At 41.0% G+C, this 21676-nt stretch overlaps 1 protein-coding gene across 2 annotated transcripts in view; it reads right to left on the bottom strand.

Moving 5' to 3' along the window:
- The window catches only part of afg2a (AAA ATPase AFG2A), a 111486-nt gene that overhangs the window by 3828 nt on the left and 85982 nt on the right, over positions 1 to 21676 (bottom strand). The window contains exon 16 of one of the 2 annotated variants that reach the window (XM_086258971.1): positions 15491 to 15655. In XM_086258971.1, coding sequence (XP_086115097.1) covers positions 15491 to 15655 — 165 coding nt within the window. Of the gene's footprint in view, positions 1 to 15490; positions 15656 to 21676 lie in introns of those variants that run through there. The other variant, XR_015124414.1, reaches the window with a different exon arrangement.

Consider the following 21676-nt stretch of genomic DNA (forward strand, 5'->3'; position numbering starts at 1 on the left):
TTGAAACCAAGCTTTATGAATCTGTTCAAGAGTGTTAGGCTGCTATGCACAAACAAGAGGAAATTAAATTTGCACAAAACGGAGTAAGGATGAAAGAACATGGAAAAATGGACAATAAAAATAAAATGTAAAAAAAAAAAAATGAGTATAATTGAAGGTGGACACGTTAGACTTTAGCCAAGCTGGAAAACCTATGCTTGAAATCCCATCTGTATCCGTGTCGCCACCATCGAAAATGTGCCGAATCCTTAAAACAGTCATTCCGCCTTAATAAAATGTCAGCTGTGCCTCTTTGACTGTAGAGCTTTAACATGGGTCGCTGGAAAAGTGATAGTCAATTGCAGCTCCTGCCACATCCTTGTTTCCACATATTCCTCTAATGACAAGTTTCCTCTCGTGGTTCTAAGACCTCTTTAAAAACCCAAAGGTCACATGCTTCAACCTACAAACATTTATTTCTCAACACTACAATGTATGCAAGGACTTATAGTAGGTTTACTGAAAAGATGAGAGAATTTATCGTGATTTCTCAGAACTACTGTAAATTGCATGGCAAATTCAGTGATGAGAGTAGCGAGACAGAGAGGGTCAGGCTCCCATAATGACATGCTTTGTGGAGGCTGGCAGGCACATTTACTTCCACAGGCCTGTCGGTCATCTGATGCTGACAGGAAAAGTAATTTAGATCTTCTTTTGATCTTTAATTGAACATTTACATCTTCAAAGAAAGAAAGAAAGTCAAAATGTGATTCTTGGTGAAAAACACTTAAAGTTTGATTTAATGTGGAACGTGAAAAATGTTCAAAACTTACACTCAGAAATTTATTACAAACATCATCTTAGAGGGGGCACATATCTGCAGACTGGAAAAATTATTCTTGAAAGAGCAGAAATAAACACATAGTTTGTTTTTCTTACTAAAAGTTCAAAAATGACATACTGCACTTAAAAATGTAAGAAAGATGAACACTATTGTCCACAGTACTGAAAGGTGGCCTATAATGCTCATTTCTAGCTCTCTCTATATTTTTTCATTTTTGGTCTCTAGTAGAATTATTTTTCATTATTCATGTTGGCCATGCTGAATATGAGGATCCATGACTAACTATAAGGGAAAGCACAACAGTTCTACTTTACATATACAAATAGAAAAAAGTGGGAGTAAGTACATTTGCAAGACAACTTATGTGAAACCACCCACTCTCCTTCGCTAATGATTCAGATTTTTCTTATAGCTGTGAGAGCTTTGTGGCTGATAGAAAATGAAAAGCCTATTTATTAGTTATTCATTTACATATTTTATACATGTTTCTTTATTATTAGTTAATATCTTTATGTTTCAAAATAGAGAGTATAGGAAAAAATTACTACAGGAAGAAATTGTAATAAATTTTGATTCAGTCTTGCGTTGTAACAGATAAAGCCAGAGGATTTTAGCCAGTGAAGCCATCTTAATGGGGTTACCAAATGAGGATGGGCACTTCCAGGGCTTACTTTTGCTCAAGGCTGCTAGCCACCTCTGGCCTCCTTGTGCGCTCAGTCATTAGGGTACCACAACATGAAACCCTGGATACAACAGCAGCCTTTATGCCCCACTGGTCACTGTACTGCACCTCCATTCCAAGCCACAACTACACCCTATATCATGCCGTTTCAGTGCACACTTTTAAAACATTGGATATATATATTGTATGTGGAGTGATATACTACGGCACATCCAGCACTGTATGTGAGGTCTTGTTGTCCTTGTAAGACAACGCAAAACTTTATTGACTTGCGAGAGGAAATTAAGCCGTTATAGCGGCAAATGGTAACAAGATACAGCAAAGAATAACAGAGTATAAATAAGAACACGGCAAAGCTCAGGTTAAACAAACACACCCGACACTTTTTAGCACTAGAACATGGCAGGAAACGCATATAAGTGGAATAAAAAAGTTATTTGAATATCAACATTTCCATGGAGATGGAAAACAGTAACCGTAATAATCAAAGAATACTGTGGTCATGGAAGAACTGGAAGTGAGACAGCACACAGATGGACGATACCGAAAAATTGAAGCGGTAAAATAAAGTTAAAGCTTACACTGTTTAGACACTGTGGAAAAAGTGACTGCATGTCTATTGACACCTACGTGTCTAAGGAGCGCTATGAGCAGTGTATAGTGACTACACTGTACAGGTGCAATGTAAAGAAGAATACAAACCTCGTACAAAAAGTATAAAAAGATGTAAATTTGAATCTGAATGCTTAACATTCGAGTATGCGCACACCACAAATGCACTGTACACATACACATCCAAACATGCAAACGCCTACAAAACCACCAAAGCACACTGTGACATATATTCTACACGTACACAGCCAAAAAAAAAAAAAAAAAATCGGTAGTTTTCTCTGCAGTATTTCCCTGGTGGGGGTAAGAGGGGGGCGCGTGCCATGAGACAACCTGTTCAGCACGACAAAAATAAACCCTTCTCGAGGTGGAGGAGAGGGGGGAAAAAAAGCTTGTGACTGCTGGCAGCACATACCAGCGTTCTCAGGTCAAATCTGTCTGGTGTACTTTTCGCTTCCTACTTCAACAAAAGCGCTCAGTGAGTGTATCAGACGGCCTTAATGAAGGGCTTGTTAGCCGGGCTACCGGCAGCAGATCCACTAGACCCGGAGTGTGTGTTTACTATCAATCGCCTTGTGTCTACAGCGGGCTACATCCAGTCCCCCCCCCCCTCCTCCTCTCTCCTGCCTCACCCGCCCGCCCTCCCTCAAACACAAACGGCCACATTTACAGGAGCGAGCCCCGACAACTCCCCCTCCACCCCGCCTGCCACAAAACCTCTCCTCCATCACTCCACAAGTCCTGCACACATACACTGCAGTGCAGAGAGGCGCGGGCACACACCCTCTCTGAACACATTGCACTTTCCTGCACTGTGCAGGCATGTGAGCACATATATGCAACACACAGATAAGGTTTATGAGGTCAATATCGAAAAACGTACCCCAAAAAAAGAAAAGCTACACATGCGTCCTCACATGCATGTTTAGACAGAAATGCATGTGCACATACACATACATGTATCCAGTACATATACATATAGGTATTAACTTCATGCAAAGACCTACATTCTTGGTTACATAGTGTTTCGTAGAGCAAACATTTGCATGTTTGCTTAACAAACTGTTAAACGCTCATTTAACCTTCAGAAGTTGCAGCTAGAAGAAGCAGCTTATTCTTTTATCTTCATGACTTACTTATAGGTCATAACTGTAAAACAAGAATGCAGAACAGGCCACAAGTGCAAATTCTTAATAATCAATCCTATCCATAGGTTTGACTAATATTAGGACTGATGCAGAGCTGTCATACCTGATCAACATTTTATATATTTTTTTCTAAGTGAATACAAACAAATAGGGGGCAGTGATTATAATGAATGTATCTTTAGTTTTCTGCATTAATCAATTGCTCAATAAGATATCAGAAAAATAACGGCATTTGTTCATAAAAATTTCCCATGTTGATGTTTTTAGGCCCAAGTTGACATCCTGCGATATCAGTGTTGACTGCAGATTTTTGTGCTGTAACACAAGACAAAGGGAGTGGGGAGTAACTTACCTTGAAAATATATCCAAACTATAATTAAATATGAACAAAAAAGGAAGAAAAAAAATGTATAACTGGAGTTTAACTGAACTCATAAAACTTTGTTCACTCAGGAAGAAAACTAAATTAAACTTAGGCTCAAAGAGGAGCTCTTATTCAAAATAATCACCCCTAGCCCCACCACAGTATCATCCCCAACCCCTTTACTGGAAAAAAAAAAGGGGGGGGGGGTTTCTGCATCCAATTTTCTTGGAGGAAATTAAATAATACATAAATCAAACGACGTTGGGGGTGCAGAGCCCAAACTCTTAACCAGAAATAAAACATTTCATCCTCCAAAGAAGCAAAGAGGAAGTGTCTGCAGTGACATGCTTCTGCCAAGAGAAACAAGGCCTGACCACAACTCCATGTGAAACCTATTTAAGATTACAAGGCGAGAGTGAGAGAGGAGGTTAAAGAGAGGGAGGTGAGGTTAAGCATGGAAGGAGGAGAGTCACGTGGGGAAAAGGGAGGGGGTGGGGGGCGGTGGGGGGATGGAAACATGGCACATGATCATAAATAACAGAGCGGAGGTGTGTGAGCTGTGGATGAACGTGCACATGCTTGTGCTCTCAGCAGAGGAATTTAGATTCCATAGAAAACTCCGATGATGAAATTGAACTCGTGCGGGCTTTCCTCGCCATATGTTACGGCTGAGACAACAGACATCAAGGAAGATATTACATATGTATTCCAGCAGGCAATCAACTCCAATTTTATGCTTTAAAATATTGGTGTTTGTAAAGTATTAACATTTTTAGCCTAAAATCTGAATAATGCCACGATGTTCACACTGTGTGGAAGACACAGTGGAACGTGGGACACTGTACTTCAGACTCTGGGTGGCACTTTTCAAATGTAGAGCCATCATTGTTTCCCTCTAGAGAAAGTCTGCAAAGTGTGTGCTTAATTCATTTTTTAAAAGTTGTATTTTATTGCATATATTTTATTTGATTTTATTGCATCACTGCCTTCATTTCACTCCCTGTTCCTGTGTAGCCAGTCAAGACAATTCTAAATGTCTGATTTCTGACATGGTCAGACTTCTCCCCAGTATTGAACTTTACGTTATAGCTTATACTCCTTGGACCTGTAAGTGTAAGCCAACTAACCGCCACGGTGACAGGTTATGACCATTAAAGAGAAAGTAATGTAGTGTAAATAAAAGTAGAGCAAATAAATTGAACAGATCAGTGGGGAAAAGTAGTTGCAACATGCCTTTCTTTCCTTCTTTTTATAAATTGTTGATTGCTGTAGTGTATATAACACAGCCTGTAACATAGCCTTGAAATTAAAGAAGGATTAAATATATACCAGTACTCAAACTGATATTATGTTATTATTTATATGACAAATGAGATATTTTTTTTCTTGCTCTTTTGTACAGATTACAGATTAGTCCCGCTACCTCTGCTTGTTATCATATAGTGAAAATCAGATAGAGTGAAAGCTCTAATAGTCACTCTGTATTCACTATGCAAATAAAGAAACATTTTCTGAACACGTAGGAAATGTTTGTCATGAAAGTGGTGGTTTTTCCTCTGTTAGATGACTCACTGATAATATTAAGAAACCTCCTACAAATACCAAATAACTTGCAGCTCAGGCGTTTCAGTGTTATCATATTAAGCCATTGTCCACTCTATGTTTTGGAACGACCCATGTGGGATAGCACCTGTGTTGGGGCTACACCCTGTTAAGGTGTTGTACGTGTGTGTAGGGTAGCATTGCTGGGCCTCGCCTTTAAGGGCACATTTGTCCTCACCCCTTAATCAGATGAATGAAAGCTTCGCATTCTCTGTGGACTTGGGAAGGCAAGGATGGCATATTTACCAAACACGCCCACAGTGAAGTGACCTGGAGACAGCTGTGATTGGGTACGTCTGTGCATGTGTGCGTGTGCATGTGTGGTGTGTATGCATTTTGTAATGCCAAGGCAGGTGAAACTCCAGATGTGTCATATGAACATTTGTCTTTCCTGTTTGCTTCATCTTTCACGAGATGCATACTACCTGCATATACACAGTGAATGTTCATGTTATAATAATTTGTTATAATATACAAATTTTCCACATGTGGGACTAATAAAGGTTATCTTATCTTATCTTATTAGTGGTATTACAACACTATACACATACATTATATACAAGTTCTAAATTTTAAGGCTTCTGAATGTGCTATTTAATATAACTAAATTTGCAAATCATTAAAATAAGTTAGACTGCAATTATTTAATTTCCAATAAATCTAGTTTTTAATTAAGGGACAGACTAAATAGGCTCTATAAGGGAGAGTTACCTGAGAAGCATAATATCCTGTCTCATGTTCATATATTAAATTTGAAGTTACCGTGAGCAGCCGGCTAATTTAGTCTAGCATAGTGGGAGAAACCGCTAGCCTGGCTGTGTCCAAAGGCAACAAAATCTACCCACCACTGTAAAAATGACAAATACCTGTTTTACACAGGGTTAAGAGGCAGATTATTTCTTGGTCCTGATAATTTGCCAGACAACTGGACTCCAAAGAAAGAGAGTCTCCAGGAATTGAAACTGAATTAATGGTGTGTTCTTGTCACTGTCCATTTCCTTTTTGGCGTCCTCCTCTAGTTTTATTAGCTACTTTCAGGTAGGTAAGTGCACCCCTCTCCTCTCTTCTGTTTCTCCACAATTTACCATCTTCCTCTTCACGTGTCTCCTCTCTGTCCCTTTCTATGTTCCTACTCTCTTGCTCAGTTTCTTTCTTTTTTGGCTTTTGCTACCCACGTTCTGTCTTCTTTCCTAGCCAAGGGAAACAGCATGTTGGGTACGCTTAAGGGCTTATATTTCCCAGAAAAATTCAATTGGTGCTCACCATGTACTCAGACATAAACCACAGTGAAGGCTTTATATATAAAATGTAAAATCAGGGGCCAATTGGAGCCATTTCTCTCGCTGTGACATCTGGCCTTTTGCAGGCCACAGAAGCTGGCTGGCAGTAGCAGCGAGGGAAATGTTTTCTTTTTTAACCTTTCTAAAAACAACATGTTCACAATGTCAAGAGGTAACAGGCTTGCTGGGAAGGAAGTGAAGTGAGGTGTTTCACAGTCATGGAATTGCAGGGGTGTGAATGGCTTTTTCCTCGCAGCATTTGTTAAGCGCTTTCCATATCAACAAAGACTGCGTCTGAGTGACAGCGTGACTGTGTCGGCGGCGGTCGGTCACACAGAAAATAAAACGCAGACACATGAATGCAGTCAAGACAAGAAGTTAGAGCATATTTCGGCAAATACCTGCCAACTTCAGACCAAGTCAGATGCACTTTCCACAAAAGCTGACAAGTTTATTTGATGATTGAAGATCTTTTTTCTTTTTTTTTCCATGGCTAATATCTGATTCATACATTGTGTAATGTCACTGTTATTCAAACAGCAACACGTTTTTGTTGATGCATTTTTTTTGCGCCTGTGTCCTTGGTGATAAAAATCTTTGCAACAACAAATACCAGGCCATAAATCAGACAGACAACACAGAGCCAGAGGAGGAACAGCCACAACCACAACAGGTGTTAAGAGGAAACCATTTGTCTTCCTGTGAGGGTGGTTTTACTATGTGTGTGTGCGTGTGTGTGTCTGTCACAATACAACAAGGCTGTACTTACAATCAATTTCTTTTTTTTTTTGCTTTTAATAGTCGCATTGCAGCTACTGCAGATACTGCTCGCCTGCTCAGGTTTCTATTTTTAATGAATAATTTAAAAAAAATCAAAACTACTTTTATATATTACAGAAAAAACAAATCACTGCTTCATCAAACTACATCATAATACACTCTGACTCAGTTGACTGGGGTGTGCAAATGTGCTTAGCTATCTTGTAAAGGGGAGTATTAAGCTTTGCAGGCTGCCGTTGATCTGCCTTATTTGTATGTCCCGCATTGGAACAGACTTGCTCTTGCCAGTGTGGAAGAAGAAAAAAAAACATTAAGAAAACAATTGCGCCAGTGAGTTTGAATGGATGTCAGCCAAGCGTCCCAGACACCTGGGCTTGGACCAAACAGCTCTCCCCCTGTTGGAGCGAAAAGACCCACCGCTATGGAGGTCGCAGCCGGTCAAAGGCATCTGTGGCTGAACACAAAGATATTCTGATACGGCTGAGCGCTGCAGCTTGAAGTTTTATTAAAATGCCTGAACAACCGTCCCCCAACACACCCCCTTTTTTGGACATGAATGTTACAGGGCTGTGAGATCAGCAGGAGGGCACCCAGCAGGGTTGGTGCTGCCTATCACTTGTTGCCACCTCTACGTGATCTGCATCTAAATACTTTGAGCTGTGTCCTTACTGTGATCATGCTGAGAAGTCTTGATATTTAGCTTTTTCTCAGCAACTTGTCAACATCTGCCAAATGCTCATTACTGCGGTGTTTTTATATTCCACTTCACGGAGGTCACTTTTCAATCAAGCACCACGGGGAGGTCTGTGACATCCAATGTTAATAGAGTACGAGCTGCGCACTCAGGGACTGTCATTACTCCTTTTAATGACTCAGTTCATTTCCTGTTTATTCAAAACACGTTGGAGAGAGAAAAACTTCAATACTGAGCATCTGTGGATTTTTCCAAGGAAAGAAGCCCTAAAAGCAAACTGAAATTTCCTATTTGCTCGGTTATTAGCAAAAAAAAACATGTATTTTCAAATAAATTTAGTCAAAGGCTGCTCATGTTTTAGGTCCGTGGCCCTTTCTGCCTTCACTTGTCTGACGATGCAAAACAGTGACAATCTGCACTGAAGCTTCAGGGAGCCAAAGCTCTGTCATGGAACCCGTTTTTCTCGTCTGGTAATCACAATAGTTCAAGAGTTCATTGTGTTATCCATTTTCAGTTAAGGTGAGGGTTACTTAGCCCTAATCAATCATTCACTCAAGTCATGTATCAGACACATTTATGCAATTTGTTTTTTTTAGCAGAAGCAGTTAAAACCAGCTTATTCCTACAACTAGCTGTGCAAAACACTGAATCCCCTTATCCCCTCCTTCCAAGCCATGATTAGCTAGATTGTCATTTCTACCGAGGAAACAGGCTGGGGAAACATAGCTATAACTGAAAAAAGTTCCTGTGGGGTTATGTTAGGTGTTACCCTAAATACCACTTACACATCAAGACTAATATGACATCTTCCTAAAAGACGGAGGAGAAAATGTTGATTTAATAAAGAACATTCAGAGCTTTGAATGCCTTTCAGACCCCACGCTACTTTTATAATGCTGAGGTCCAGGCTCTGGGGCCAATCGATAAATTATAGCGTTTGATTGTTTTTTTTTTAGTTTTCTGTCCAAGTTTTACTGCATTGTCCATCTGTTTGGGATCATAGTCATGCTGAAAAAAAGTTATTGCCATTCAGATGCCTAATGGTTTTGCATGGTGGATCAAAAGCTGAAAGTACTTTTCTGTGTACCATATTTTTCGGACCATAAGGTACCGGATTATAGGCACACTGTCAATGAACATGTCTGTTTTCATACATAAGGCGCACCGGATTATAAGGCGCATTAAGCGAAACAAAACCGTCAGATAAGTCAATCTTTACTCAACTCGTTCTTCTTGCTTCCTGCACTTCCGTACCATTGATTTATTAACGCTGCATTCTCTCGCAGCTGCTCTATTCCTGCGTTGTTGCAGTATATTAATGACTAACCTCGTATTGTGGATGGATTATCTCAGTTGTTCTCCTGACTGAAGTTTGGTCTGTTTACAGCATCCTGCCATGTGACTGCATTTGTCCCTAACCATCGGGAGCCCTCACATTAACTTTTATTGAGTGAAAAAAAAATTAGCATTCATCCTCCAGCTTCACTGTGTTTATGTTACAATCAAGTAGCAAACATATACCAGCTAGTGGAACTTCGGTAACCCTACAAAAGTCAGCTGTTTAGTTTTCTGTTTTCATTTATGTTGGAAGTGATAGGTATATCATGTTTAGGTGGAAACCAGCTAGCTAACTTCCTCTCAGTGATGCCGCAGTGTTTGTTTGACTTTGGGACCTGAACCAGACGGAGTTTTGGACCCAGATCACTCCGCGAGGCTCCTGACTATGGTAGCCATAATGCTACGACAATCCATCAAGCGGTGCAGCTTCGTAACTTACCAAAGTTGTAATAAAACATTTTTTGACAGATTTTTTCATCATTTCGAGGTCAGTAAGCACAACCAGAATTCATACATAAGGTGCACCGGATTATAAGCCGCACTGTCGATTTTTGGGAAAATTAAAGGATTTTAAGTGCACCCTATAGTGCGGAAAATATGATAAATCCATCAATTCTGGCAATCTCTCCAACACCACTGTCCGAAACCGCAAACCATGACAGAGACTCCACCATGTTCTACAGACAGCTTTTTAAATGCTTGAATGATTCATATGTCAGCGTTAAGTGGTTGATCGGGGGAAAAAATCATAAAACAAAAAAACAAGAAAAAAACCTGAAATTTTTACTGTTTTTAAACAAATGCAAAGAAAGAAAAACAAAACAACTTTTGCCCTGATGGCAAACACTCATTCTGGAACGAACATTAAAGGAAGACGAAAAACAGCTGTGAAATTTGATATGGCTTCTTTTTCTTCTTCTTTTAAATTAAGGTACAAACAAGGCCTGGAACTGACTTGGTACATCTGACAGGGTGCAATAAATCCCCGGGGTCTTTTCCTGTCAGGACTTGATCAGAAAAGGAAAAAAAAAATAGCATCACACTGTTTTTCAGAAGCAAGTTAAGCCCTTCTTCTCCTTCACGACAACACTCCGATTACAGTATCAAATGCTGCTTCTGTTTGGAGGAGCGATGGCAGAGGTGAGGAGGGAAAGCCAGAAGCAATTTTCTAGGATGAGTGTGAGTTAAAAGTGTGTTGAGGGGTGTTGAGGGTGGAAAGTTTAGTGGGAAGCTGAGGGTTGTGAAACCAGATGTCACTCCAGGCAGGTAGGAAGACAGGTGATTTTAACAAGCTTCTACGGCTGAGCAGACAACTACTGTGACCTCTTGAGTGACCTCCACACCTCCTCCTCTCGAGATCCTGCCTCCTCCTCCTCTCAGACAAGTTTGAAATCCCAAGAATGTAATTAAAGTCAAAGCTTCAAGTCGTCATACTGCCATCCCTGAGGACTGAATTGTACTGAATTCATCCATTTGTGCATTATTTCAAGTTCTATGTGAACCATATTTGATACGATAATATATATAGTAAAATATTCACTATAAAATTCCAGTTTTAGTGGCTTAATGACTGAAGAAATTGGACAACAATCAGGTGACCTGTGAACTCTGAACCAGATGGATAAATCTGGGGTGAACATATACAAGAGTTCACCAGTCTGAAACATACTGGATACTTAAACATGTGGTTTTTTCCCCCTTTTCGTTAAATAAACCCCATCAACACCAACATTTATTTACGAATTACATTTTACTGATAGAAAATGTCTCAGCATGTCATCCATTCTTTTGAATGAAACTGAACTTTGCAAGGCCAGTGCTGCTGAAGAGTGAACCATTTTGGACTAGCATTCAGCCGTAACCAAAGCGCCATGATGACACCTCTATACGACCAGTAGACAGAGGGAGTGTGAGCTGAGCATGCACTCTAAGGAAGTGCGAACAGTCAGAAGGGAGAAAAAGCAGCGACAGTGTGTATGGAAACTAAAAGTGGACTCTGCTTAGTTGCCTCTAGCTTCAGTAATTATCTTGCTGTTGATTTATGAGGTTCCAATTTGTCCATTTTGGTCCCTGCCAGCATGAGCTCGATGCATTGCTGACCAGTGCTGTGGCTCACCAGGCTGCTTGCAGCATTGCCAGCAAGCATACCAGTCATTCAGTCACATGGAGACGGAAAGGTATTGCTACCCATAGAGTTGTAAAAGTTTGACCGGACTAGATGTGTGGTAGATTATTACAATGCTGGCTGAAAAACATACAAAAATATGTTTTCCATATTTCCACTGATTTAATTTAATGTTTGAAAGCAACACAAACATATCTGCTGCTTTGTCATTGCTTTGTCTGAAAGTAAGAGTGTTTGGACGTGCCCGAAAACCATCAAATAGTTCAGTAAGTTTTATGTTAAGCATGCGTTCAAGACATTTGTTCAAAAAAAAGTCAATTCTAATAATGTTTCTAACCATGTGCAAAAATGTCCTGCCTCATATAAACAAAAGGTTTTTTTTTAATGTTTATTTAAAGTTGGTTTTCTGTCAGGGGGAGGTTTATTCTTGTATGTTGAACAAATTGGATAAAAATGAAAAAAGTTAATAAATTGTAAACAAGAAGTGGTTGTGAGCGCTTGTGTCCTGGTTGATTACTCTCCCCACTTCTTTTTGACAGCAAAGGTCCTTGAGCTATCAACAACGCAGACGGATCGAGTTTACTGTAAACTGTGGTGGATGTTGCCATTCTGAAGCATTTTAGGATTTATGGAAGAATAGTATGCAGGTGAAAAATCTTTTTTTAAGAGTCCTTCAGCATAAAGGCTGTGTGACCTTTTTGCACAAATGTTTTATTAATGTTCCTGTTCATTTGGGGAGCTAGTCACGTTGTCAGCAATCGACATATGTGTATATATCATTTACCTTTAGACGTGCTGTATTTCTTCACTGAAGCTTTGAAGCTTTTTCTTTCTAAACACACATCTTCAGTGCTGTGATGTGTTATCTGTATCCTGTTTCCTCACAAACTTCCCCTCAGTGATCAGGGGAGTCTAAAGTTTCATTTAATTTAATATGATCTATAGGACAGGTACGTAAAATAAAATGCAATGGTACAACAATGGTGAGACTTGGTTTTTTCCACCTATGAACTCTTATCAGCTTGACTGTGGCATGCCTTTGAATTTTTGTGTGGTTTCAAGAGCTCAGTGGCAAGTGACTGCAAACCTCCATTCCACAGATGAGACACTATACCAGAAACCCCGGTGTTAAACACAACACCTGATAGTAAGGGATTGGTTTCCTAACTGCATACCTCCTCCAGGTGTACGCCTGCTTTAGGCTGATTTTTAGGGTGGGGGCTGACAAGTTGGGAAGGAGGGTAGATGAGGAGTCTCTACTATAACCTCCTACTGCATATAGGGATGTCAAAAGTAAAAGACAGTTGAAAGAATAGTAAGGAAAGAGTGGGGTGAAAACAAAACAAAAAGGGCCGACTTGAACCCAGGCCCTAGCAACAGCCTTCAGCATATGGACCACCTGCTTAACCAGGTGAGGTGCACTGACTGCGTATTTGCGTGCTTGGTTAGTGAAATCATCTCAAGTCATATAAACGTTTTATCCTAAAAAAATTAAGAAATGTTCTTTGTCCTGTGTAGGTGTGGTCAGCGGAGTTTTGATTGGCAGAATGAACCCAAGCAATCGGCGCAAATGTATATTTGTTTTAAACTTCAGAGCGAAGTAAAAAATGGCCTCTTCAGCCAACTGTCTAAAAACAAAAGATAATCAGCATACATCAATTAAACAATGAGAAAAACAGCAGGCCTCACATCTGATAGGAGATGAAAACGTTTGGTCGTTTTTGCTTGTGAAATGACTCACTTCATAATATTTATCACTGCTCTACAATCCAGATCAAGGGTTGGGCAAAGCCTGAGGAGTCTTGGTTCATATGACATGTTGTGCAAGCGTAGTGGAAATCAAATGTTGTTTGCAAATGCTCCACATAGCGAAACTGATAGGCCGAATGAGATAATTGTTTAAATGTGGGAATAATAGAATCCATCCATCCGTTTTCTGCTTCTTATCAAAGTCCAGGTCACTGGGGCAACAGTCCCCGGACCTCCCTCTTCACAGCCACTTTGTCAGACAAGAGATGTGCTTTCTCCACCGTGTCCTGGGTCTGCTACAGGGTGTCCTCCCAGTCGGACATAACTGAAACACCTTACCTAGGAAATGCCAGAACCATGTTTGATGTGGAGAAGCAGAACCCCGAGAACAAGAAAGGATGAAGCCCTTGGTCAAAGGCTGAGTTGAGACACCCAAATTTCTGCTACCCGTGTCTGTGATCTCAATCTTTTGGTCACTACCCACAGCTTGTGGCTTTAGATGAAGATGGGAACAATGATCGGATAGTAAACTGACTGCTTCACTTTTTAAAAAGCGCTTTATGAATATTTAATTGGGTGCTTGAATTAGAAAGTACTGAAACTGAGTAGAAAGAGTATAAGCATAGCTCCATTCACTTCAACAGACTGGTAAAACATCCAGATTACTGCAGACACTGCACCAATTCATCTGTCAATTTTCTACTTTTTCTTCGACCAGAGACTTGAACTCCACTTCACTTCCAGTTACTCATTCCCATCCCGTTGTAGACACACCACCCTTTTCCATCAGAGAACCATGGCCTCAGGATTGAAGAGCTATTTCTTGTCCCAGCCATTTCACACTTCACTGCAAACCACCTGATTGTAAGCTAGAGGTTGTTGCTCAATTAAGGCAACAGAAGCACATGATCCACAAAAGTCTGACACGAAATCCTCAGTCCACGAGACACATAATAAACTTATGAACAGAACTGGTGGCAAGGGGAAGCCCTGGCTGTGTTTAACACCCACTGGGAATGATAACCATGCTCTTACAGTGGCTGGAAAGTGATGACCAAACAATCCCAACTCCAATCACCATTCTGCTAAAGCAGGGATAACCGAGCACCTTTTAAGACAGTTTCTCCTGAAAGGCTTGTTTGCTCTTGTGCGTGGTTGTTAATGTGTACTAGCAGTTTATGGAGTGAAGTGGGTGTTGTTTGAGCCATACACTGAAACCCTGAAGTTCTTAGACATTACCTGACTGAGATGCATTCAGAAAGAATGTCTGACTCAGTTGGTTTTGACATTAGCTGGTCTTTAATCTACCAGCTTTTTTGTGATGTTAGATTGTTTATGGCAAAGATGATTACACAGTGGATTTGTCCGGCCTTTGACATGCACTTTCCAAAGTGCACAGTGGGTAACTGCGACGTCTAGACCTGATTCTCCTCATATTGTCTTGACTTCATGTGTTAAATGAGCTTTAGCATACTGGAAACTTCATTTGCATGCATCTCAAATTATAGCTAAAGAAAAATTGCACGTAATAACACACAGTGGTATTAAGTGACAAACATTTTATTTCCTATCACGTCTATAACTTTTCAAGCTGAATTAAAGCAAAGTTTTACAATTAAGATTAAGATCTATAAACAGTATAAATTTGAAGGTCAAGAAAAAACAGGGATTTTTAAAAAAAATATCAAAAACTAGATCTTACATAGGAAACAGTTTATTTTGGCCAAATTGTGATGCACTGGTTTCACAATTTCTCAGAACTTGTGAGTTACTTGTGCTATGGAGAACAGCAGCAATTTCTCTGCTCGAGACAATGTGAATCACGCGGGAGACAAATGCAGGGAGACAAATCTGTTACACAAAGAACTGTTTGTACGATTTCTCCCGGTCTGCTGTGAGATCACGAGGGTGCTCTGTGACACAGTACAGACACGATGCAGACATCACAGAAAAGCACAGTAACATCTTTCTGCAATTCTGGCTACACTCACAATTTCTTATTACGTGCCAGAAGTAGTAAGAATGGTGTTGCAAAACAGCAATAAAGCATCGATTTCTAAGTCAAAGTTATTCTTTTAGTGGATCGAGTCTGACATGTGGTAGAGAGATGCAGATATCCAAACAATACAACCTGCTGGGTAACTGCATAATTTTTTTTTGTGTCCCAATTGTCAATTTTGGTAACTGGTAATTTCAAGAATTTTTGTGTGTTTGCAAAAGACATATTGTCCCCAACCAAAGAAGACCATAGTTGTGATTTTATGTGCATGCAAAAGATATTCCTAAAGCTCACCTCAGCTCCGGAATAATTGTTGGTCCGAGTCACCAGGTGGTCAAGAGACACATTTTCAGCGACAGGCATATTACGAAACTGCAGAGAAAATATTTCCTTTCGAGTACACGCATCTGGAAGCGGCACGTAGACAATTCGGTCGAGGCGACCTGGACGCATCAGAGCCTGTGGGACAGAAAAAAGACAGACAGCATCTGTTTTAAGGTCATATTTCAAAAATTGCGACACATAAAGGGTTTTAAAAATGTTTTCAGCATTATTGCTTTATTTCAACAGTGTTTCCTTTGTACATTGCCATTCTTATGTCACAAAAATACTGTCATGACACTATGTTTCTGACCTTTGACCTTATTGCTGGTTGCTTGTTAAGCTGTGAAAAAATAGTTCAGTCCACTCCTGAAATAATTGTACACCTATTTAAACAGGACTATAAAGCAAATGCCTGATATACAAACTGTGAAATTTGAGATTTCCACTTCTGGCGTCAGCGTGGAGACAATCTCCCCGTTATCTGATAAACCTTCCACTTCCTACAGATCACATCTCTGTGACCCCAAAACAGTCCTTGAGTACCCAAAGCTGCCGCTGTCCCGCTTGTCAGACGTCATTAAGTGGCAGGCGCCTCTCAAACTCAGACAAGCAGACAGACTGACAAATATGTCCTGCCTCCATCTGCTGTCCTCAGCCAGGCCGTGACAAGCTGCAGTGTGGTAACCCATTTGACAAGCCAACTAGCTGAGGAGCAGTGGGTTTGGGAAAATAAATGAGCACAGTGTGAACTGGCATTTATTGGTAGTAATGGAATGAACTATAAACAGAAAACGAACATCAACTGAAACTCAAAGTTTCTTTGTTGCTATTCTCCTAAGAGTCAGTAAGTCCTGAAGGCCCTGGCTCTGAGCCAGACAGGCCACAGCGGGGCCAGACTCTGGCCTGTGGAGCCGAGACAGGAGATACTCACAGATGCAAGCCATACAGGAGGCCATGTCAGGAGTGATCAGTGAAGGTTGGAGGGACTGGACAAGCAGCCTTTGAACTGTTAGATACTGCGCTTCTACCTCTGCAACTCTCCTCTTTTACTTGCAAAGAATATGAGCATCTACTGTACGTCATGTCATCCTGTATGTTTGAGTAGGAGAACAGAACAATCAGCACATGCTACGAGTTCAGCTAACTAGTGCATAAGCACTCTGTGAATCTGGGTTTTAATAAGGTTGATATTTAACTCACTTAACAAGCAGAAATGCCAAACATCTGCAAAACCTATATTCCATAATTTAAAAAAAAGGGAACTCTAGGTGCATAGAATTTTCCAGCTTAAAAAAATGTAAGCAAAAAAAAATCTTTTCTGCGTTTCATTTGAAGACCACCTGCTCGATAAGTGTCTTGGAGGAAATTTCAGGTTTGGAGTTTTGTTTTACGGTTTGCTATATTTCCCCTCTGGATAGCAAATTCCAGTTTACTGGGGTGATGGATAGTATCCCAGCCTTTTATCTACTGGTTTTCCTGTACATGTGTATGGAACATGAGAGGACAGAAACCGGAGACGAATGTTAGTAGCTACCTTTACGTATCCACAACAGAGTAATGGGTGACAAAGGAGCCGTGGCTCATGACAGCAAACGTTCTTGCTTTTCAGGTCTCTCGACTCTTACGCTTGATTACAGAAAGGTGGGTGGCTATCTGTGACGGTAGTGTAACAAAATGGATAGAGAGGAATAACACCACCCTCAATCGAAGCAGGAAAGGGGTGGCTGCTGCGGTGACATGCTGGGAGATAGATGGACGGGTGGCTGGAGGGCTGCAGTATTAAATCAAAGATGTAAGGGCTTAAGGCCTAATAAGGTGCATCTGGCAAAGCAATTATAAAACAACACCTGTGGGATCAGGTTTGTTATTATGTTTCTTCCTGTGGGTTAACATATATTGTTGGTACAAAACTGTGCTCGAGGCGTGAGGTGATTGTAGTGGGAACTTTAATCTGTGATTGTTTGTCACAGCAAGTCAAGCCCGTTGCAGCACAGTATATTGCATTATGCAGAGGACGTGCCAGGGACACTTCCTGAGTTGCTCTCCCTGGAAGTATCGGGCGGCTGCATGCCAACACAAACCTGCTGACCCCGGACTAAATAACTCAGTCACTCCCACACACGCTGACAAACACATTCGCATATGCAAGCGTGCATGTAAGCACACATATATTCCAATAAACTCTCCTTGGACGGATCGTTTTAATTTCCGATCCATTTTCCTAGTGCAAAAACACCACTTTGCACTTTATCAGCTATTAATTCTCTCCGCACACATAATGGAGAAGTGCCTGTAGCTTCCAGGCACTCGGGCTCCGAGCGTTCCAAGACGCTCCCGAAAAAGCAGAGCCGACCCTCAGCTTTGAGACTGCTAAACTCATCTGACTGCCCTGGAGGGAAAGAAAGGCTTTTTTTCTTTCCTCCCAGCAAGAGCAGGGGGCCCATCCATCACTTAACAAGATATACTTCCTGTTCTCAAGGATCCGGGGGAGGTGGTGGTGGTGTGGAGGGAATAAGAGGAGGAGGAGGTAAGGAGGGGGGACCCCAAAAGACAAATACTTGGCTTGGCATGTCGGGCAAGCGTTGACGGGCTCTTTTCGTAACGGCATCATTCCACCTGAAGTCTTGGCTCCGTTGGCAGAAGGCAAGAAAAAAAGGAGTCAGGCGAGGAGATGAGAGAGGAGAGGACAAAACCAGCCAGACCAGGGCACTCAGACAACCCACTTGAAAGGACAGCAGGACCAAAGCCCTGCAAACAAACACAGATAAGTGGTGTGGGAGACAGCAAACCACCACAGACAAAACCCAGTTGTATAAATTCTCTGCTGTTCTAACATGAGTCTGCATGACGGATTGCATCCACCTTGTTGCACCACTGACATGATAGGCATCATTACACACGAGCCATTAGTAATTAGAAATGCCCCTAGGTAAAAAATACCAACCACCTTTAAGTCAACACAGAACCATTTATATACCACTGAATCTAGCAGAGTGTGCACTGTGGACTTAACCTCAGCAAAATGTATGTTGCAACGCTGAGAAAGTTTGGAAAAACATGTGGATCAGTCAAGCTGATTAAAAAGCAAACCAAAAAAAGACAGAGAGAGACAAGAGAGAGAAAAAACTCATCCATGCTTTCTGCACCAAGTTTCACTGCCGATAACAACAGTAATCATTCCAAGGCATTGCAATCCTCCACATGAAGTGATTACCCCCTAATGACAGACAACTTCCTATCTGCGAAGGCCGGTACCTCTCCTTAACCAATGAGGAATGCTGGGAATCTTTTCCTTAGAGCGTTGTTCCTAAGCACATTCTTGGCCAGCTTCAATCTGACCCGCTCTGAGCTACGTCTACAAACTGTTTACAAACGGACGCCCCCGCAATTCAGGTGTCTTATTCTTAGATAGAAACTTAGACTTGGTGTGACTAAATCAAGATCAAGATCTGCTTTGTTACTCACGACGCCTTCAGATCAAATGAAAAACGAAATGAAACACTGGGTTTGTGAAACTGAACATGATGACTAAGTTCTTCCCTGCACATCTGGTGCTATCTCTGTTTTTCCAATAAGCTGTTTTCAGTGGCACTTTTTAAAATGTACAGCATGATAGCAGGCTGTCTGCATGAATGCGAGGTTTGCCTGAGGAGACATGAGTTGACTTTGTTGCCTGCCAGAAGGCATTTGCTGTATGTGGCTTCCTAACCTGTCAGTCTGCAATCCTTAGAGGCCTTGGTGAGTCATACCGACTCGGAGATGGGCCACCCTGGATTTATTCCGAGCACACACAAAACAGAAAATGCAGAAAGCACGATGGGAACACAGAGCTCACAGAAAGGTCAGCATTCAGACGCAGTAATCTTAGATACAATGCACTAGCCGAATACCAGTAAATGTTACAGACTGTCAGGTGTCACTGGTATTCTTAAAGTCAAGATTGCTGTTATATCTGTGAAAGTAACACAAAATTGGGAAGATGAAGATTTTTTGCAACAGCTGTGATTCAGTGGATGTCCTCTTTCAGAAAAATCTGGTTTACAAAGTCCCAGCTCAGGAGCAATTTCCACAAAAACACAAATCCAGAGCCAGTTTGTTTCTTTCACAGTTTTCAAGGGAGCTTCCTTTTACAGATGAGAGACCTACTGAGCCTCACATCGATTGTGCAACATGCATGAGTGGAAGACTGCGTGGCATCTGTGGCACTTCCGTGAAATGTGTTATGTTCTGATCCTTCCACAACATGCCAATCATTAATCAAAGTGCCTTACCTTTCACTTGCTAAAGTGCAAAAAGGGAAGGAATTCAGTCAGTCACACCTGGGTGTGTGGCATGTCACATGCAGCAGCAAGTCATTAAAAACACTGCACCAGTGTTTTGTGGACTGTACTATGTGCAAAAATCAGGCACCTATAACCTTAACGTACTGCAATGATTGCTAGAAGAGTTATAGTTATTTTATGGATATACATTTCCGTTGTTCAATTTATGGGAGAAGGAACGACTTCCTCTCATATTTCTACCACAAAGTGAACCTGACTTGGATTTTTTTTAACCACCTGGATTCAACATATTCCTTGTTGTTCCCACTAAACTCTTGCAGAGAGTGGCCTCATTGTATAAAAACCTCTCCAAGTATGTGAAAATACCCTTGAGCTTTATTTCGTCACTCTGATTTATGTCAGAGTACAAAACAAGCTATCAGCCGGTTCTGTTTTTCAAATCCTTCAAATCACGCAAATCCGATTTGCATCTACAGAACATTTTGCCCAAGCTTCCTTTCACAAAGGTGACATAATTCTGATCGAGGCCACGCTGTCTTCAGAGAGACACTGGACCTTCTTTATGTCAGTCTTGATTTCGACGTGAGAGAGGATCAGAGAGAACTGGAGCGGAGGGAAAGAGAGAGTAAATCAAGGAGAGAGGGGAGGGGACAGCAGAGCAGAGAGGGATGAGAATGACAGAGGAAGAAAGTAAGTATGCGGTGAGAGGTGGAGAGAGAGAGAGAGAGCGAAAGAGAGGAGTTGGCAACCGCTCAAAAACATGAGAGGCTTTCACTCTGGATTTTGCCCTTGAGTCAAACTTGCATCCGGCAGGCGAGGCCACCGTGTCCAAGAACCAAATAACTCTGCCGCTGTTAACCCCCGCTGTCTCACATACTCGTGCACAGCCAAGAGGAAGTAAAGATTTAGAGTTTTAAAATAAAGTATAAACCATTTGAGCAAGTAATATTTTCTTTTAGAGAATAAAAAAAATCATTTTTTATCACGGAAAAAGAAAGCCGTTCGGGACAAAAGACACTTTTTTGAAATATTTAAAGCATTTGACTCCAAAATACTGTATGAACTATAACCTTTTACTCTTAGGGCCGCACAGCATAATAAATCAAGACATTTTCATCAAAGATAACATTTATGACTTTTTATGCCACCAAATGGAAGTCATTACTTCCGTTTCTATAGCAGAAACTCATCTAATTTTACAATATTTGTATATAAAATCAGTGGTGATTGCACCTTACCTGTTGACAGAAATAACACCCTGTGCCTACAAGTGTGTAAATGGTGTATAGAATGTGTTCCTTCACAAAAGATCGTGGGTTGGGTTCCAATAACACTCACTAATCTGGGGTTTTGTTAAAAGCCTCAATGACTGTTTGAATGCTTGCATTTCTTGTCCTAAAGCACAGCTTTTTTAGAAATGCCCCAGAGCGCCCAGATTTCAGGAAATTAAATTAGTTTGCTGTTATTATCATAAAAAATGACCCAAATTTTCCTTAACACACAGGCAGATGGTGTTTTTTCTAGAGTGTTGTGATTTTAGATTTTTATTTTCTTTTTTAAATTTGTAAACCAAGCAGGAGGCTCAAAACCTAGAAACAGTGCAGTCATGTGCATGCACAGTGTAACTGGGCAAATAATTATTACAGAATTAGATATCCCACCTCTTTTACCTTTTATGTGCGTTGTGTAAGCAGGTAAAAGGGCCACGATCAGGGAAGGAAGGGGGTAAAGAAGTAGCAGCAGCTGTGTTGTTGCTTCCTTTGGGTTTAGAGGGTGGGGATGGGGGGTGGTGTCAGCCTTACACCCCTACAGCTGTCCTGGAGGTCCACGATTGTGTTGAAACTACACAAAATGGCCAGCCCTCACACCTCAA

The sequence above is a fragment of the Aulonocara sp. 'chitande type north' Nkhata Bay genome, linkage group LG2 (assembly GCF_057382095.1).
Source record: "Aulonocara sp. 'chitande type north' Nkhata Bay isolate Kocher_YH1m ecotype deep benthic linkage group LG2, A_spYH_male_GT1.1, whole genome shotgun sequence".
Classification (NCBI taxonomy): Eukaryota; Metazoa; Chordata; class Actinopteri; order Cichliformes; family Cichlidae; genus Aulonocara; species Aulonocara sp. 'chitande type north' Nkhata Bay.